General features: G+C 40.4%; 1 protein-coding gene across 1 annotated transcript in view; it reads left to right on the top strand.

Annotated features, from left to right (window-relative positions):
* Positions 1-6,257: 6,257 nt before the first annotated feature.
* The window catches only part of ubtd2 (ubiquitin domain containing 2), a 13,829-nt gene continuing 3,781 nt past the window's right edge, over positions 6,258-16,305 (top strand). Inside the window, exons 1-2 of the mRNA XM_031739107.2 lie at positions 6,258-6,615; positions 11,596-11,832. Coding sequence (XP_031594967.2) covers positions 6,333-6,615; positions 11,596-11,832 — 520 coding nt within the window. The 5' untranslated portion in view covers positions 6,258-6,332. The remainder of the gene's footprint in view (positions 6,616-11,595; positions 11,833-16,305) is intronic.

Here is a 16,305-nt window from a genome sequence, read left to right as displayed (position 1 = left end):
TGCTGAACTTCAAATATACACACATGTACTGCAATGTAAAAAGCATAAAGGTTTATATCGAGACAGTTTATTCCTGTGTTTATGGAGCATATGGTGTGAAAAACTAAAGACACATCCAGTGGACTGATAAACTGCTACAAAACTGAGCCTTACCAAAACAAGTCAGGTCTCAGTTTGGGCTTTACTCCGTGTGGGATGTGCTCTCTCTCTCTCTCTCACTCACACACACACACACACACACACACACACACACACACACACACACACAGAGAGAGAGACAACAAAAGAAAGCAAGACAGACTGTGGAAAGATAAGATGTACAAAGTCACCAGTACAACAGCAGCAATGCCCAAAATTAGTAAGAGCTCCATCAGCCCCCATCATTTTTCTCTCTACCCTTCTCTTTCAATGCAAACATGGCCATTTTAGCTGTAATTATGGTAATTTAACTTTTAATTACGGCTGTGTTGATGTATCAACAGTGACTTTCTCTGAGCCAGACTCATGTTATGGTCTCATGACTGAGTTGTGCTGTCCTTTGTTGAGATTAATGGTGACGACATCACATAACACTGCAGACTTAACCCCTGAGATCGCATTTGGACAGACACGTTAAAATATGAAAACCAAAAAAGCTGAACTGTATTAAAAGAATCAGCTTTTTTGATAAATAGCTCAGTAACTCTAATGCTTTGTAAAAACCTGCAGCTTTGACTTGTCTGTGTCAGTTTAGCACGTCTGGATTTATCCCAGCTTGGGTCAAAATTCTGGAGCGTGTCCCTGAACACTTCATAGATTGTCAAAGGGAATGAGAAAGCCTGGGCTTGGATTCAAAGGCTTTTTTTTTTCCAAAAGCCACTCCAGTGCTAGCTGTAGCTGGATGCCAATATCATTGTTCCGTTAATACAAACACTTGTCTCAGTGTTATTCTGACCCTCAAAGCCAACATTTTTGCCACGTAGTAAAATGTATTTTGCCGTTATTGAATTTTGCAATTTCACCATAATTCTATAATTCTGTACCAGATTCTACCTCTTAAGGAAGCCGAGATCCTTTAATGTGTGCAGCAAAATGGTGTCAGTCATCTGTGACAAGTGCAGTGCACTTTGCTGTGCTCTGCTGGGGGAGCAGCACTGGAGTTGGTTACCAAACAGACTGAATAAACTGATTAGAAAGGCTGGCTCTGTGATTGGCTCCACACTGGACACATTTGAAGCTGTGGTGGAGAGGAGGTCACTGAACAAGCTGTTATCCATCAATCCAATCCAATCCTGAGCACCTTCTCTAACAGACTGGCTCAGCTCCACTGCCACAAGGACAGATACAGGAAAGCTCTCATAACACAAGCAATAACTTTTTTTGATGCTGATACATTAATTTTTTTTTTCACATTTTATTCCTAATTACAATTCATATTTGTATCCCTTTATTCTATTATTATTGTTATTATTATTAGGGAAATAATCTGGATTTAAGTCAAGAAAGATCTACCAAAGATCAGCTGCTGACAAATAGAAAATCTACTGGAGAATGTTATTTTAAAACAACGAGCATTTACAGTATGTGTGAAACAAAGTAAACAGTTCTACATTTTTGTCCAAACTGGAGAGCAAAACCACATTTATTAACATATATAAACATTTTTGGGGGGGAGCACATGTGAGTGTGTGCATACTCTTTTACTACAGCAATGTATGTAATGTTAGTGGAAAATGTCCTGTTTTCAGACATCTCCTTCAACAAATGTGTGTAATGTGAAAGAATAATATTATTTTGTTTAGAGATGTTTAGTGAAACGAAGTGACAGAGTGATCGTTATTGCTCCATCTTTATGGTGGACCAAAACAGCCACACATACGTCCTTCTGTGTCTGTTCGGCATTGTCGATTCGGCAATCATCACCTCAGTATAAGGAAAGATTAACGTTTTTTCTATCCGATGGCACCACATATGAAATAGTGGGACACAAGCACATTTTAATTAACACATAATGCAGCACACACAAGCACAAATGCTGGCAACGACGATGGGCCACTTACGTAGGTTACGTTCTAGGCTCTACAAAAGTTCCCTGCAGAATAACTCACAACATAAATGTTGGCCTAGACTCGCAGAGAAATGTGGCACTAGCTAAATTAATACATAAAATATAAGATTAAAAGCAAATGATGTAAATCTAAGAATTACCACAAATATAAATAAATACATATGATATTTAAAACAAATGTTTCATTTTATTTTAACAATATTTTTGGTGTTTCTTCTTGGATATTTTTTTATTATGGCAGCTTGAGTCCTCCGTACATCTAGATTATTATCTGCTAAAGGCCACTTTTATCCCGAGGGCCAACTTGACCTGAATCTCTCACAGCCAGGCTATCTGCCTCTCTCTTGCACATTCTGATTGTCAGCCCTCACCGTTTCACCTTTTTGTTCCCTCTTTTGTCCCATCCTGTTTCTGGCTCGCTTCAAAGTGTGTGACGCTGTGGTGTGGTGTAGATTTGCAGTCCGGTCAGACAAAGCAGTTAATTGTAAATCAATGAAAGGACAATCAACTGTGTGCTGTCTGTTAGTCTCCTTCAAACACACAGCTGGCTCTGAATGAGTTTAAAAGCTTCAAGCAGCCCTGCCTCTCTCTGGCCGTTTTCAAGTACACTGTGGCTTTTTATCCAAAAAGGGCGTAGCGCTCCACAGATAACAGTAAATCAATGGGTCCGCTAGCAGCCCCATCTTCAACACAGATGGGAAAAGCTGAACATCTTCAAATAGCCAGTCAGGCGCTGAGTGAGCGCAAGAATAAATCAATCAATCAATCACTGACAAGCCATTAATCCCTGTGCCGGCTTTCAGTCAGCTACATTAAAGAAGTAGAAGGAAAAGGGGGTGTTGAAGAAAATGAACAGAAGACAGTAAATGAAGCCACAGAGATAACGATTAGAGAGACCTGTCAGATAAAGAAAAGCAAAGCCTGCTGGTCTAAAAAAAATCGATACTTTTCTTCTTCTGTTTTTTTCCAGCTTGAAAAATTAAGCCTTATTTAACAGAGTCAGCAGAACAATTACGTTCTCAGAGGTCAGAATGAACAACTTTAACTGCCATTTGCAGTTTTTGTAATTTTTCATCCAACGTTACAGGGTTTTATTAATGAACTTAAACAGTGTTTTTTGCTAAAGAATACGTGAGTCCTAACAAATATACTGACAAAACTGTTGCTGTTATAAGATTAGAAAATATAGCCTGAAAAATCTAAAGTTCTAAGAGCTGCATATATACCATACCAGCAGGTTCATATTATTCTCTATTCAAAGGTGCAAGCGCGTCTTTATTACACCAGGTTTCTGACCTGTGTGTCTCACACACACAGACACTCTATTTTGGTGTAAGCAGAGTACCCCAGTCTTTAGTTCCACCTCTCCAGCACCATCTACTGTCTCAGATGAGTAAAAGCAGATGAAGATTAAAAACAAAGATAAAATGAGAAGGCAAAGAACCAAGAGGCAGAAATGTACAAGAACAGACAGTACTTTAACTAAAATTATGCAAGTCTCTGTAGTGTTAAAGGTCACACGTTTTACTTTCTCCTTGTTACAGATAAGATTCACTGCGGTTTGACACTTGCACATGAGCAGGATATGCTATTTTCATCCGGTATATGTAATCTGAAGCATAAGATCTCTGCTATATCAACACTGTGATTATTGCAATATCACTGTGTCTCCCTGCCTGCTTTTTAACTGCCAATAAACTATTTAAGTCTCTCTTCTTACAAAATACTCAAACTACTCATTTAGTTTGTAAAATAAATCAAACCAATATACCGTTATGACTAATGTAATCATGATGTTAGATTAAGCCTTTTCACTAGAGGTCACTGCCGTTCTCAAAGTAAGGTGGTCACACTTGTGTGTTCAGCCAACAGCTTATTTCTGCCTTGAGCAGTGACTGTGTGAAATAGTTCACAGCTTACTGGGACTTCTAACAATGCTTCAGAAGACCAACAGCCAAGTCTGGGATTTTAATTGGAACCACACAACTGCGCGCGTTTATGAGTTTCCTTTTAACCATCGTTGGGCACCCAACAGTGTGGGTTTCAGGTTCTGTGACGTGTACGAGTTTCTGTAATGTTTGAGTGGCTTAAAAAAAGGCAACATGTCCAACAAAATCGCTTCTCTCAGCCATCTTTAGCACTCCCTGAATGAAGCCTGGGAGCATAAAATTCAAAGTTCAGTCATTTACATCATGAAACGGTCTACATATAGAAGGCAGTACAGAAGATTCTGCTGGATGTCCTGCTATGACCTTGATCATAAGTATTCAGAGGAATGTCAACTCCAGGAACTTGTTACATCATATTACATCATTTAGGTCACACAGATTGTTAGCGAAGTGCTTCCAACTAAGCTCGCTCCTACACGAGCATCTTCTTTCAGTTCCTAGCAATGGGAAATAACTGAAATTCCAGACAGCTTTGTTGTAAAATTACCCTCGCTATCCTGTTGCTGTTCTGTGTTTGTGTTAAGAAACACGTGAGTGACTGTGTGGGTATGTGCATGCGCATGTGCATGCGGGTGTGGGTGTGTGTTCTGGTGCATCAAATTACACATAGATCTCTTTAGCACAGTCCCAAAGATAGTGTCCAGAGTACAATAGAACAGAATCTATGCAACAGTCACTCAACAACATTTTTGGTGTTAAAACCTGAAACAATTGATGTAATGTATTTTGATATATTTTGACAGTGGCATAAGGCGAAAAGAGGGAAGTATATAAGAATAGAAAAAGCAGAACAACTACATTTTCAGAATACCCTATGACAATATTTTTCTATCTGCAATAAAGTTTAAGTGTGGTTTTTGTTTCGTTTTTGCAACAGAACTACAGACGATCTAACGACTGAAGAGAACAGAATAGAACTGTAACACAATACAGCTGTGGTCAGATGTTTACATCCACTCATCATGGGCATGAATGCCATGGTAATTCTTTTTCCACAGTAGAATGACTGTACAGCATACATCTTTAATGACTTTAAAGAAACAAGTTTGAATTCATTTTGAATTTTCTCGAATCCACACAAGGTCAAAAGTATAAACACAGACTCAAATATATACATGGACTCCCACTAATGTTTGGTTGGTGGTGCAAGTTGCACATCAAGCAGATGCTTTTGGTAGGCATCAACAAGCTTCTGGCATGATTCTGGTTGGATATTTGAGCACTCTTCTTGGCAGAATTGGTAAAGTTCGTTTAAATTGGCTGGTTTCCTGACAAGGACCAACCTTTGAAGAACGCTCCAAAAATTTTCAATAGGGTGGTGGTCGGGGCTTTAGGAAGGCCATTCTAAAAACTTCATGTTAGCCTGTTTTATCCACTCCAGAACTAGCTTTGGTGTGTTTGGGCTCATTGCCCCGTTGGAACAACCACGTTTTACCCTTCTAGCTGCTGATGTGAGGCGAAGTGGACGAATTTGGAAGTGGTCCTCCTTTTTCATTATTCCATCCACTTTATGCAATGTACCAATACCGCTGACAGCAAAACAGCCAAAGAGCATGATGCTACCACCCCCATGCTTGACACCTGGTAGAGTGTTGTTAGGTTTGAAAGCCTCACCTTTACTCCTGTGGTACTTCTGTACCAAATTCCTATTTGGAAAAAGAATTGATCAAAGAAACATCATTACCATGATGAGTGTATACAAACTTCTGACTGCAACTGCAACTGCTTTCATTATGCTCTGTAGGGTAAAATCCAGTTTGTGTACAACTTAATAAATTTAAACTGTGTGTCTAAAACACCAAACTAGTTTCACTAATGAAAGTCTCCCATGCAGGAAGGAGAGCAGAGTAGAGTAAAAACCACGCAACACAAAATCAACAATATTTTGTGCATTAAAACTAAAAAATTAATTGAATAATAAAATTAAATAGAGTGGAAATTAGAACATAATAGGCAGCACAGCTACTACAGTCTGCCAGCTGAATGAATGAGAACATAATAAATAATAATAATAGAGGGTGAACATTTTGATGTGTCTTCATCTGTGCAGCAAACATGAACATGAACATGACATCAGATGTGTCAAAATGCATTAACATCACTAGAGTAGAAGGTCCAAAGCAAACATTTCATACCCTAAAGATTATCTTTATCTTTTGTTTTGTTTTGCACAGTGCACTTCTCCTTTGTTCTCTCTCTATGTCTCTTCCTCCTTCGGCCCCTCTCTTTCTCTCCTTCATTCCTACCTCGGTCACCTTGCACCGATGTGAACCTCTCTCAGACCTTCTTGCGCCGCCGAAAAACACGAAGAAGATAATGCCTGCTGAGCTCAGTCTATGCTGAGAGAAGGAGGGGAGGGGAAGGAGGAAGCGAGGAGAAAGGGAAAGACGGGAGGAAACGAGGAGGAAGGAGAGGACAGGAGGGAGGAAGGGAGAAAAGGAGGGGAGGGGGGAAGAGAGAGAGAAAAACGAGAGAGGGGTAGTGGATGTAGCTGTAGCTGTGGGCCGGGGGGTGAGCTACCTAGCCCGGGCTGCTCTGCTGAAACATCCATGGGTGGCTGTGTCGGGAGCCACCACGACTCTTCGGGCAGCTTAAACGAGAACTCGGACGGCACTGGAGGTAACTTGCGGGGCTTGTCGACGTCTTTTATTGGCCACAAGCTTGCATTTCTTTTTTTCCTTTTTTTTTTTATGAAGGGCTTCCTCCAGGCTCCCTGCATGTTGTCCTGACTGGAGGTCTTCTTCCCTTCCTTTTAATATCCGAGCCAGACAGAGCCGAAGACAGACAGCAGTCCTGCCGGGTGTCTCCCTCCATGCACCTGGCCTTAAAACGGCAAACGACGCCTCGTCTGCTCTGTACTTTACAAAGTGGGAAACATTGACTGTGCCAGGCTGCCTCCCTTTGTTCTTTGGTGTTGACTAAGCTAGCCGGCTAAAACGTAGCTAGTTAGCTTGCTAGCTTTCTGCATAACAAATATGGGTCACAGGCAGCAATGGTATGCAAGGGGAGCGCTCAGGCGTGATTCAGTGTGATTTCAGATTTGAATTATGCCCAGACTCTCTGCACAACTTGAAGTTACTGACAGCTCGAGTAGGGGTGCACATATGGCAGCTGCTGATCTTATCTTATATATTTATTATTATTATTATTATTATTATTGATTGTTTTCGTTGTGAACGAGGTGTCGGGTCATGCTGTGTCCTGAAAAGTGGTCGGAAGAGTGGAGGAGGTGTCAAAACTGTAGCTTTATGACTAAAAGCGAAACTTATCATGTGAGCAAAAAGTTAGATATCGGACAAAACTGCAGGGTAAAGGTTAGTTTTATTTACCGAGCAATAAATGGAGTTGCATGCAGTCGCAAAGCATAGTAGGGATGACAGCTCAAGCAGTGAGAAATTGAGTGCGACACTGTGTATGAATGCATGCTGTAGTACATATTCCCTTTATTAGATAGTTTACATTGGTGATATGGGTAGGGTGCACCGTGAAAGAAGGGTGCTTTGTCAACTATAAAAGCTCTGGGTGGGGTTTAAGGGGAATTATTGCGTTTAAATGGTGTGAATCTTAAAAAAAAAAGAAAGATATGGGGAAAAAAGAGGCCCTTCTTGTCGTTTGAGGTTTTACACAACTTCCTTAGTGTTGTTTCCTGGTTTGTCTGATCTGAAAATGAGTTCTGCTCATAGCCAGTGAGTTATTTTAATTACAGAGCGGTAAATACAGTTGGTCATGGGGGGGCGGGGTGGAGACTGAACACTTAGAGATGCTGAGATAAAACTTGGTTTCCTTTATTCATTCCCTCGTTGCCTCTGCTTCTGTCTTTGCCAGTTCCTCAGGCTTCCTCCCTGACTAGATGTTGCGTATAAACAGCAGCGGTATCTGTAAAATGTGGAGGATCAAGAGACGCTGCAGCGTTAAACGGATGCAGACAAGCAAGCAGGAACGACACAGTTCAGTTCAACATAGGCACATTTATTTGTCACTAAATCAGATCTCGTAGGCAGGTTTACATTGCAGAAATTTTTATGTTAAATTGTTGTGCATACCGACCTACATAAATCCTTACTGAATGACACCCAAGTAGGTTACTGTTTAAAGATATACGTGAATTATTGGCTTACAGACGATGTGGAAAGCAGGCTAATGAAGACATATGGACAGAGTCATGCAGACAAGTTCATAACATGAGAGCATATCCACAGGAATTCAGGCATGCACTGCTGGAAAATGATTACAACTAAATGACGCACTAAAATGCTTTTATGTTCCTGATGTTACTGATTGTTTGGTACTTTTGCTAATGTTTTGTATAATCACATAAAATTGTTTAAAGAGCCTGTCCAATGAAAGTTGGCGCAGTTATATTTTCCTCTAAAGATAAATCAGGAACAAAATAAGCAATTCAACTTCATAGTTGAGCATTTCCGCCTTGGAGCTGCTTTGTACCTGTGTTGGGTCTGGCGCCCCTCTAAGAAATTATAGCTAGAGCCAAAGAAGAATCCTGACTATTGTAATATATAGTACTTAAGCTCTTAGAGAGTCTTAAGCCACTTTTAACAAAAAAAGAAAAGATTTTCTCAGGAATTGCATACATCTTTTTTTGTTAACCTATTAGCCAGAAATCAGATAAACGTAAGTAACACATAAAAGTAACCCAGTCTTCTTGGGTTACTTTCAGAAACGGTACACCCTTTCTGAGCTGGGATAAATATTCATATCTAACAAGCATAAGGAAGTGGAGCTAATTTCTTAGAGTTGGTGAACAGAAACACATTGTTGATTATATATTCTGTGTCTGCTCGGGTCCAAGTGACATAAATTTCATCATCAGATTGTGAGCGCATGTCCATGCCTGTTTTTTATAACGCTGTAGACTTGACTGCAGAGAATTTGCATTGCAATGCACCAACAAAGCATGAGCCTCAGGCAGTGGACTTAAAGCAGGAATGACTGTCAGGCTGTCAGATCTCCATCTGTCCATATTTGCAATCAGGTATAAGCATTTGACATTGTCACACTGAAGGCTCATGCTACCCCCTTACCATAACTTTTCTAATCAGGGTCCAAAATGAACAACCTTCAAATGTAGTTAGTTTCAGTTTGTCAAATAAATGTCGAACGCTTATCGAGCTCAGGGCCACAGGAGATGTGGATCAATCGTACCCAGTGGTCAAGTTCCCAGTCTATTCCAGGACTATCACAGTTGACAGACAGCCATCCATGCTCACATTGATACCTATGTGCAATTAAGAGTCACGAGTTAACCTAACATGCATGTTTTGGGATTGTTTGAGGAAGCTAGAAGTGAAGTTGGCCAGTGCATTTGAACCCAGAGCACTTCTGCTGTGAGGCAACGGCGTCAACTGCTGTACCACTGTGCTACCAAAATAATTGTGGGTTGCTTTTTTTTCCCTTGTAATTTACATGCATTCTGGTTCTGAGTTTGATAAACACACGCTCATGGTTAAACTAATGCGTGATTTAGACTTCTGTGGGAAATCTATGTGGTAACTTACGACATAACTGGAAACTCCTTTTAACCATACACCATAACCTTCCACACAACCCATCACAGCCCACAGCAACTTGAATGGCGTGGAAGGTTGAAGCGTAGGGTTTAAAGGAGTTTCCAGTTACTACATAGAATTCCCGCAGAAGTCTAAATCACGCATTACGCAGAGCCTAAAGACACCTTTCCAGATCGTCACTTACATGTAGCTGTGTACTGTCGTCACAGGCCAGTGTCACAAAAAGCCCTTTCTTGTACTGTTCTCAGTACAGATCAGCAAAGATCAGTTAAGTTAAATGTTAAAATTAACAAGAAGTGTTCACTTTTCAACTAATCTATTCATAGCATCTTCCACACCAATCTATGTGCTGTTGGGTCATTGGAAGACTGAAGGGGGAGTACTGTTGTGTTGGTTGTGTACCCCTTTGCATAACTTCTACGTAGGTAAACGGTCACAAACGTAGTACTATAAAGCAAGCGTCACACAGTTGCTGTCTGATTGATTCCCTCCCTGACATTTTTTCTTCTGTCCTTTACCATGTAAGTAATCATTAACACTAGCCAATGAGCAGAAGATTAGCACTTTATGGGCCGTGTGAAGAAGTGGATAATTGAGATAAAGAGCCTACAGTTTAAGAGGGTTAAGTTGATTAAATGGTTAAGCATCCAGGATTGATTTGTAAGTTAATTAATTTGCAAATTTTGATGTGTGATATTATTGAAATCGGGCTTAAACTGACTCACCGTTTATCGATTCTCAAGAATTTGGCTTCAGTTTTGCTCTGGGCTCTTCTTTTAAGTTTTATTCAGCATAAAGCTCTGTCACTTTGCTGGTGGATTTTTCTGTTTGTTTTTAGTGTATTCCAGTTTTCTTGGCTGGTGAGTCAAAAAGTTAATTTGAGGCACAGTTTCTAACGCTGTTGAGCTCAATCCATAAAATACATTTCAATTATGATACATCAACATGTATTAAACCTTGTGCAGTTCATTATTCTTCGGAATGATTTTCTAGTTGAACACCTATGTATGGATGTCATTGGCACTGGGAAGTGGTTTTCAGTATTTGAGAAGAGTTGAAGGTCAGCACCAGGAGAGGGACTTTAATGTATGTTTATCTGTGTTGCTATCTGTTTACTGTACTTCTACCGCATTGTTTTCCTCCTCCCTGAAATATCAAAGGCTAAACCTGTCCAACTAGGTCCCCCTTAACCTACTAAACGCTGTGTACTGTAACCTGTCTAATGAGCTATTTCAAACGGGAAGAGTCTTTTCAGCAAGTTCAAGCAAGTATTAAAAGTAACACGGCTAGAGGCTTGTCTTACTAAAGTCAGTTGAAGGTTGGTGTTATTCGACTGTGCCATATGATCATCAGGGTACGTGTATACCAGCAGGTGTAACTCAACACCTTGATCCATCAGCTTGCTCGCACCTCCGTGTCTGTGTTGTGTTTTCAAACATACACGCTGTCCTGTGTGTCGGCCCCTTTGGCGGTGATCCAGATGGTATTATTCACCTGCCTTCACGCTGCAGCCAGAGAGCTGTTAGATGCTAATCATTTAATTGGGTTTAGTACCAATACATTTTTAGCTTCAGTTTGTCTAAATGCTTCATTTAGACCTTATATTACACTGTAGGCCCATTTTTAATTGACAATTGAATCGTACTTGTGTTTATGAGCAAAGCTGAAATTCTTGTTTTGTTTCCAGTGAATCCTAACTTTTGTTATGCCTGCTTCCTCCTTACTCATAATCTCTACTTCTCATTTTTATCTTATGTGGATTTCCCATCTTTTCTCATCTTGCATTCCACATCTGTCTACTTTCTCTTCCCTACATCCAAATTGCTTTTGTTTTTATTCTTTCTTTTTCTTGGTATTTCCCCTTTACTCCTTCTTCTCTTTGTTGCTTCCTCCATTTATTCCCATTTGGGTTCACACCTTTGATTCCTCTTTCCCTCCCTCACTTTTATGAAAGTCTTTTTCAATATTTCTGTTTGGTTCCTCAATTTTCAGCCTGCGTCAGTCTTCCTGTTTTTATTAGTTGCATTTTCTCTCTAAATCCCCCCTTTCCTCTCCCTCTCTTTGCCGCTCCCAGTGGCTCTAGGGCGTAACCAGCCCCTGAAGAGAGAGCGGCCTAAATGGAAAAGCGACTACCCGATGACTGAAGGCCAGCTGCGCAGCAAAAGAGATGAGTTCTGGGATACGGCGCCAGCTTTCGAAGGCCGGAAGGAGATCTGGGATGCGCTGCGGGCTGCGGCCAGCGCCTTTGAGAGCAATGACCACCTGCTGGCTCAGGCGATCCTTGACGGAGCCAGCATCACACTGCCACATGGTAACACACATTTCCACAGTGATGGATCTAGTTGACAAGTCATAGATTTAGTTTTACTTTCTGAAAACTAGCTGTACTGGGACACTGAAATGTCAAAGTCAAAATCTCCCCTGCAAATACTCACGATACAGAGCTTTTACTTCGTGCCACCTGTCAGCATTCACTACCACACACAGCTACAAAATAGTAGCTCTTCAATGTAAAGAGGTTAAATTTACATAGAACAGAGAAGCAAAGGGAGGCTGCTTCCCCAGGAAGTGTCTTTAGATTGCCCTCTGATGAGTTTCATAAACAGGAAGCAAACTTTGCCACATATTACTGAAGCATTTTGTTTATGTGAGTGTCTGTTAAAGTCACAGACTACAATTGACATTTTAGTGAACATGGAACTAAATAGAGCGATTATAAAGCATCAATATAATTCAGCCTGCTATAAAAGAACCTCTTAGTGATTTTCAGTGACCACATTTTAGAGTTTAGGCTTTAGCTGCGAGGAAGTGCTGCAGAAGTAACCCATAAATAATAAATAAGGGGCATGTTCTTGCTCTGCTGAAAGGAGGAAGTAATAAGTCCCCTAAGTATGCCAAAGAGTTCAAAACACAAGAGCGTTCTCTTAGAACAAATCTATAAAATATATGTGGCTCAAATTCAGGAAGCCCAAATCCAAGCCGTTATAATAAGCTGCTGCAGTAGGCTCTCTACACGTGGACGTGTCATTCTTTATTGTTCCCAATTCAACAAACTTCAGAAAAACAATACAGTTCTGTGCAGTATCCCTCATTTCTTCATATTTTACTTGAAAAATGGGAAATAGATGCAGAGTTGTTGAAACATGCAAACATACAGAGAAATACAGGCATAAGGCAAAAACAGATTTTGTATAATTCTACCAAGCTTGAAAGGGAATATTATTTTTAAGCATAGCCTGAACTCTAACAAGCAAGCTTTCTTGTAATTTCTTTAAGTAGTCGTCAGGAATAGTTTCTTGAAGGACATTAAACGCCCTTCTTTAGATGTTTGCTCCCTTTTGGTCTGTTCTATGTCAACGTGATCCCACATTGTTAATAATGTTCAGAGTTCTGGGTCTCTGGTGAGGCCAATCCATGATGGATTAAAGCCCATTCTGCCAGTTGCTTGGTGAAATTGGTTGCAAAGAGGGTGCTGCACCAAAAACATTCTGGTGATTGCTTTGGTCACTAGCAGATTGGCACAGTTACCTGAAGTTTCTGTGGAAAACACCAACTTGGCTGCAAACACAGTCAAGCAGTAGTGAAACACTGACTGGAAAAGAAGGATATGGCTTCAAAGAAATGTGTTTGCTGCAGCGAAGAGGCAGAGCTTTTACTGTGAAGACGGATGCTCTCCCATTTCTGGTTTCTTCTCACAGTTTCACTACTGTTTGGAGACCATAGGAAGGGACCAAAGCAGTCGCAATGAGGTTTTTGCCAGCTGGTCTGGGACATTTTTCGAATTTTTCCCTAGCGACCAGTGGTTGCTAAGTGGTCACTGACCTACCTCTCGGCCTTAGGTAACTGGGGCCTTATTAACTTGATCCTATAATGTCACATGCCCAAAATGTTGGGCATGTGACATTTGGAGTCAGTGAATATAATTTGTCTTTTGGAGATTAGATTTATCAGTGTATAGGCGACTTGACACCTGAATGAGAACAGCCAATACGAGTGAGAGGCTTTACGTGAACATGGTTCCTGCTTTTTCCTACTTTATTCCTCTCAGTAGTTTGGCTAGGTCATATCAGGCCCTGCTGGGCTGCAGCTGTGGATTCTCTAGACCTGACATCATTGTTTCACTCAACCAGCAGTGCAGTGCAGAGAGTAGACACAACACTTAAATATTTTCACCACTCACACATTTACATTTTCTCATTCAGTCATGCAAAGCATTGATTTCAGATTTCTTTCACCATTCTGCCCTTGTTCACCAGGACACTTTTGGTCTTCCAGTACTGCTTTACCCTTAAACTGAGCAGCATGCAGGAATCAGAACTGACATTCCTAAATGTTTTCATCACATTTAATAGATCACATATTGTACAATTGGGATAGAGGGAAAGATGGATGTATTCTTAACTGGTCCCACAAGGGAAATGACTGTGTTACAGCAGCAGAATAAAGGCAAGTTTGCTTAAATCATTTGGCTATGTGTGTTTGGCTGTGAAGTCTGTTTAATAGGTTTTAAGAAACAAATTGAAGTTGTGTTTTGTTTGATGAGAAAGGGCTTATCTTGAACATCAGGCCACCATTCTAGGTCTGCAGCAAAGGAAACGCATGAGAAAGAAACAACACATTCACAAATTTAAAGCAATTTTATTATGTCCAACATCCTAGTTATCACTCTTAGCAAGTTAAATATTAAGAAATTCAGAGTACAGCTGAGGCTGACGAAGCCATCATTAGTTTTACACACAAGTGTTGATGTGGCTAAAGAAAAGCCAGGGTATTTTTGTGACACCAGAATAAAACAATCACTGTAATCTGTAGGATTCACTTTATGGCTGTCTTTTCAGTAGCTGTTTACATTTCAGTCTGCGCCAGCATGGTAAAAAGAAAATGTTTGCTCACTATGGGACCAAACAGTGATCCTCAAAACTCTTTTAAAATTGTATTGCCATTACTAGCTGAGACTTTGTTGGTGCCATTCAGGAAATGGATTAGTTTTTCCAAATCCCCACTCAATTCATAATGGAGACTTTTATTTTATTAGAGATGCATTGTCTGATGGGTTCTCCTTTCACTGTTTTTTTTTTTTTTTTTTTTTTGGTTTTTAAGAAAAAAAGGCTGAAGACAATTTTTGTGGTCATTGAAAGTTGCTCTGTGAACCCTGAAATGAGATTCAAGAGTCTTTGTCATTATGAAAGCATAATGAAATTATAGAGCATCTTTTCTGGAGCCATTTGCTGTCATTAGCCAACCATCCATCCATCCATCCATCTATCTATCCATCCATTTTGTGCTGCTTATCTGTCTTGGGGTACCAGGAGCATGAGGTACAAGGTGCCCAGAGGCTCTCCAGCCAACTCTTTAAGCACTTATAGGGACACTGAGTTGTTACAAAGCCAGCCCAGAAACAACATCTCTCCAACATATCCTGGGTCTCCATCAGGAGCAAAAACACCTCACCTAGGAGGCGTCCATGAGACAATCTTGTCAGATTCCCAAACAACCTCATCTGGCTCATGTTGTGGATGAGTAGAGGCTCTTCTCTTATCTCCTCCTGAATGGCCAAGCTCCTCATCTATAGGGAGACAAGCCACAGTTCAGAGGAACCTAATTCCTCAAACTTGTATCCACAATCTTATTCTTTTGGGCACAGCTTGTGACAATAAATGAAGGTATGGTCACTATGGCAGGCCAGTATAGCAGTACAGCATTCTGTATCTCATTGTACAACTATAGTGACAATAAAGGCATTCTATTCTATTCTATTCTATTCTATTCTATTCTATCTGCATCACTACCAGTACCACCTGAATCCATCTGTTAGTCTCCCAGTCTACTCTCTGCTCACTCTGTGATACCTAAGTCTTCCAGCTGAGTCCGGCCATGTAGATTCTCATCCTGTCCACTTCACACACTTCTTACAAGAGTGAAAGTTGGAGGTCATCATTCAGTGAAGCCAATATTGCCACATCATCTACAACAGCAGATCCTGATACCACTAATCTCAAAACCCTTCACCCCTTGGCTGTGCCAGGAAATTTTGTCCATGAAAGTTATGAATAGACTCTTTAACAAAGGGCAACCTTGGTAGAGTCCAGCTCAGGATCCAGTCTGATTTACCGTGGGTAACACAAACCAAGCTCTTAGCACACTTGGCAGGCCGAATAGCCCATAATAATAGGCTAATACCACATACTCCCAAAGCACCCCTCAAACGACATCCCGAGGGATGCTGTCACTTGATTTCTCAAAGTCCATAAAATGCATGTAGACTGGTTGGGCAAATTCCCACGCAGCTTTGAATATCCTCGTGAGGATGGAAAGATTTACAGATTCACATCACTTATATTTTCATCCTTTAAAATTCAAAACGTGTTGGGGGATATGCAGCACAGCAAGCACTTCAACAACATGTTTCTTTCATGTTTCTCTAAAATTTGGTACAAGGCTAATTCCACCTTGTGGGTGGAATTTTGTTTGTTTGTTTGTGTTAATGAAATGCCACAACCAAAAGCATCAGTACCATCTGGAATACATTAGTATTCTGCAGCTGAAAAATAAATAGCTGTTGAAGGAAAAAAATCAAATGGAGATCCTTTCCAGATCATGTTTATACATTTTCATTGATCCATGTTAAAACTAATATTTATCTTAGCCTTTTGTGATGCTGGCTATCGCTACTTCTTCATATTGTGCCCTCTCTGTTATCCCACATAAAAGTAAATTCATCAGAGCCTAAATAAACAACTGTTTAGTTGGTGTGCAACTGTTTAGTTGGTGTGCTTTTGAAATA

This window comes from Oreochromis aureus, linkage group 10 (genome assembly GCF_013358895.1).
Source record: "Oreochromis aureus strain Israel breed Guangdong linkage group 10, ZZ_aureus, whole genome shotgun sequence".
NCBI lineage: Eukaryota > Metazoa > Chordata > Actinopteri > Cichliformes > Cichlidae > Oreochromis > Oreochromis aureus.
Note: the sequence above shows the minus strand (reverse complement) of the source record. Positions and strands in the feature narration are given on the sequence as shown.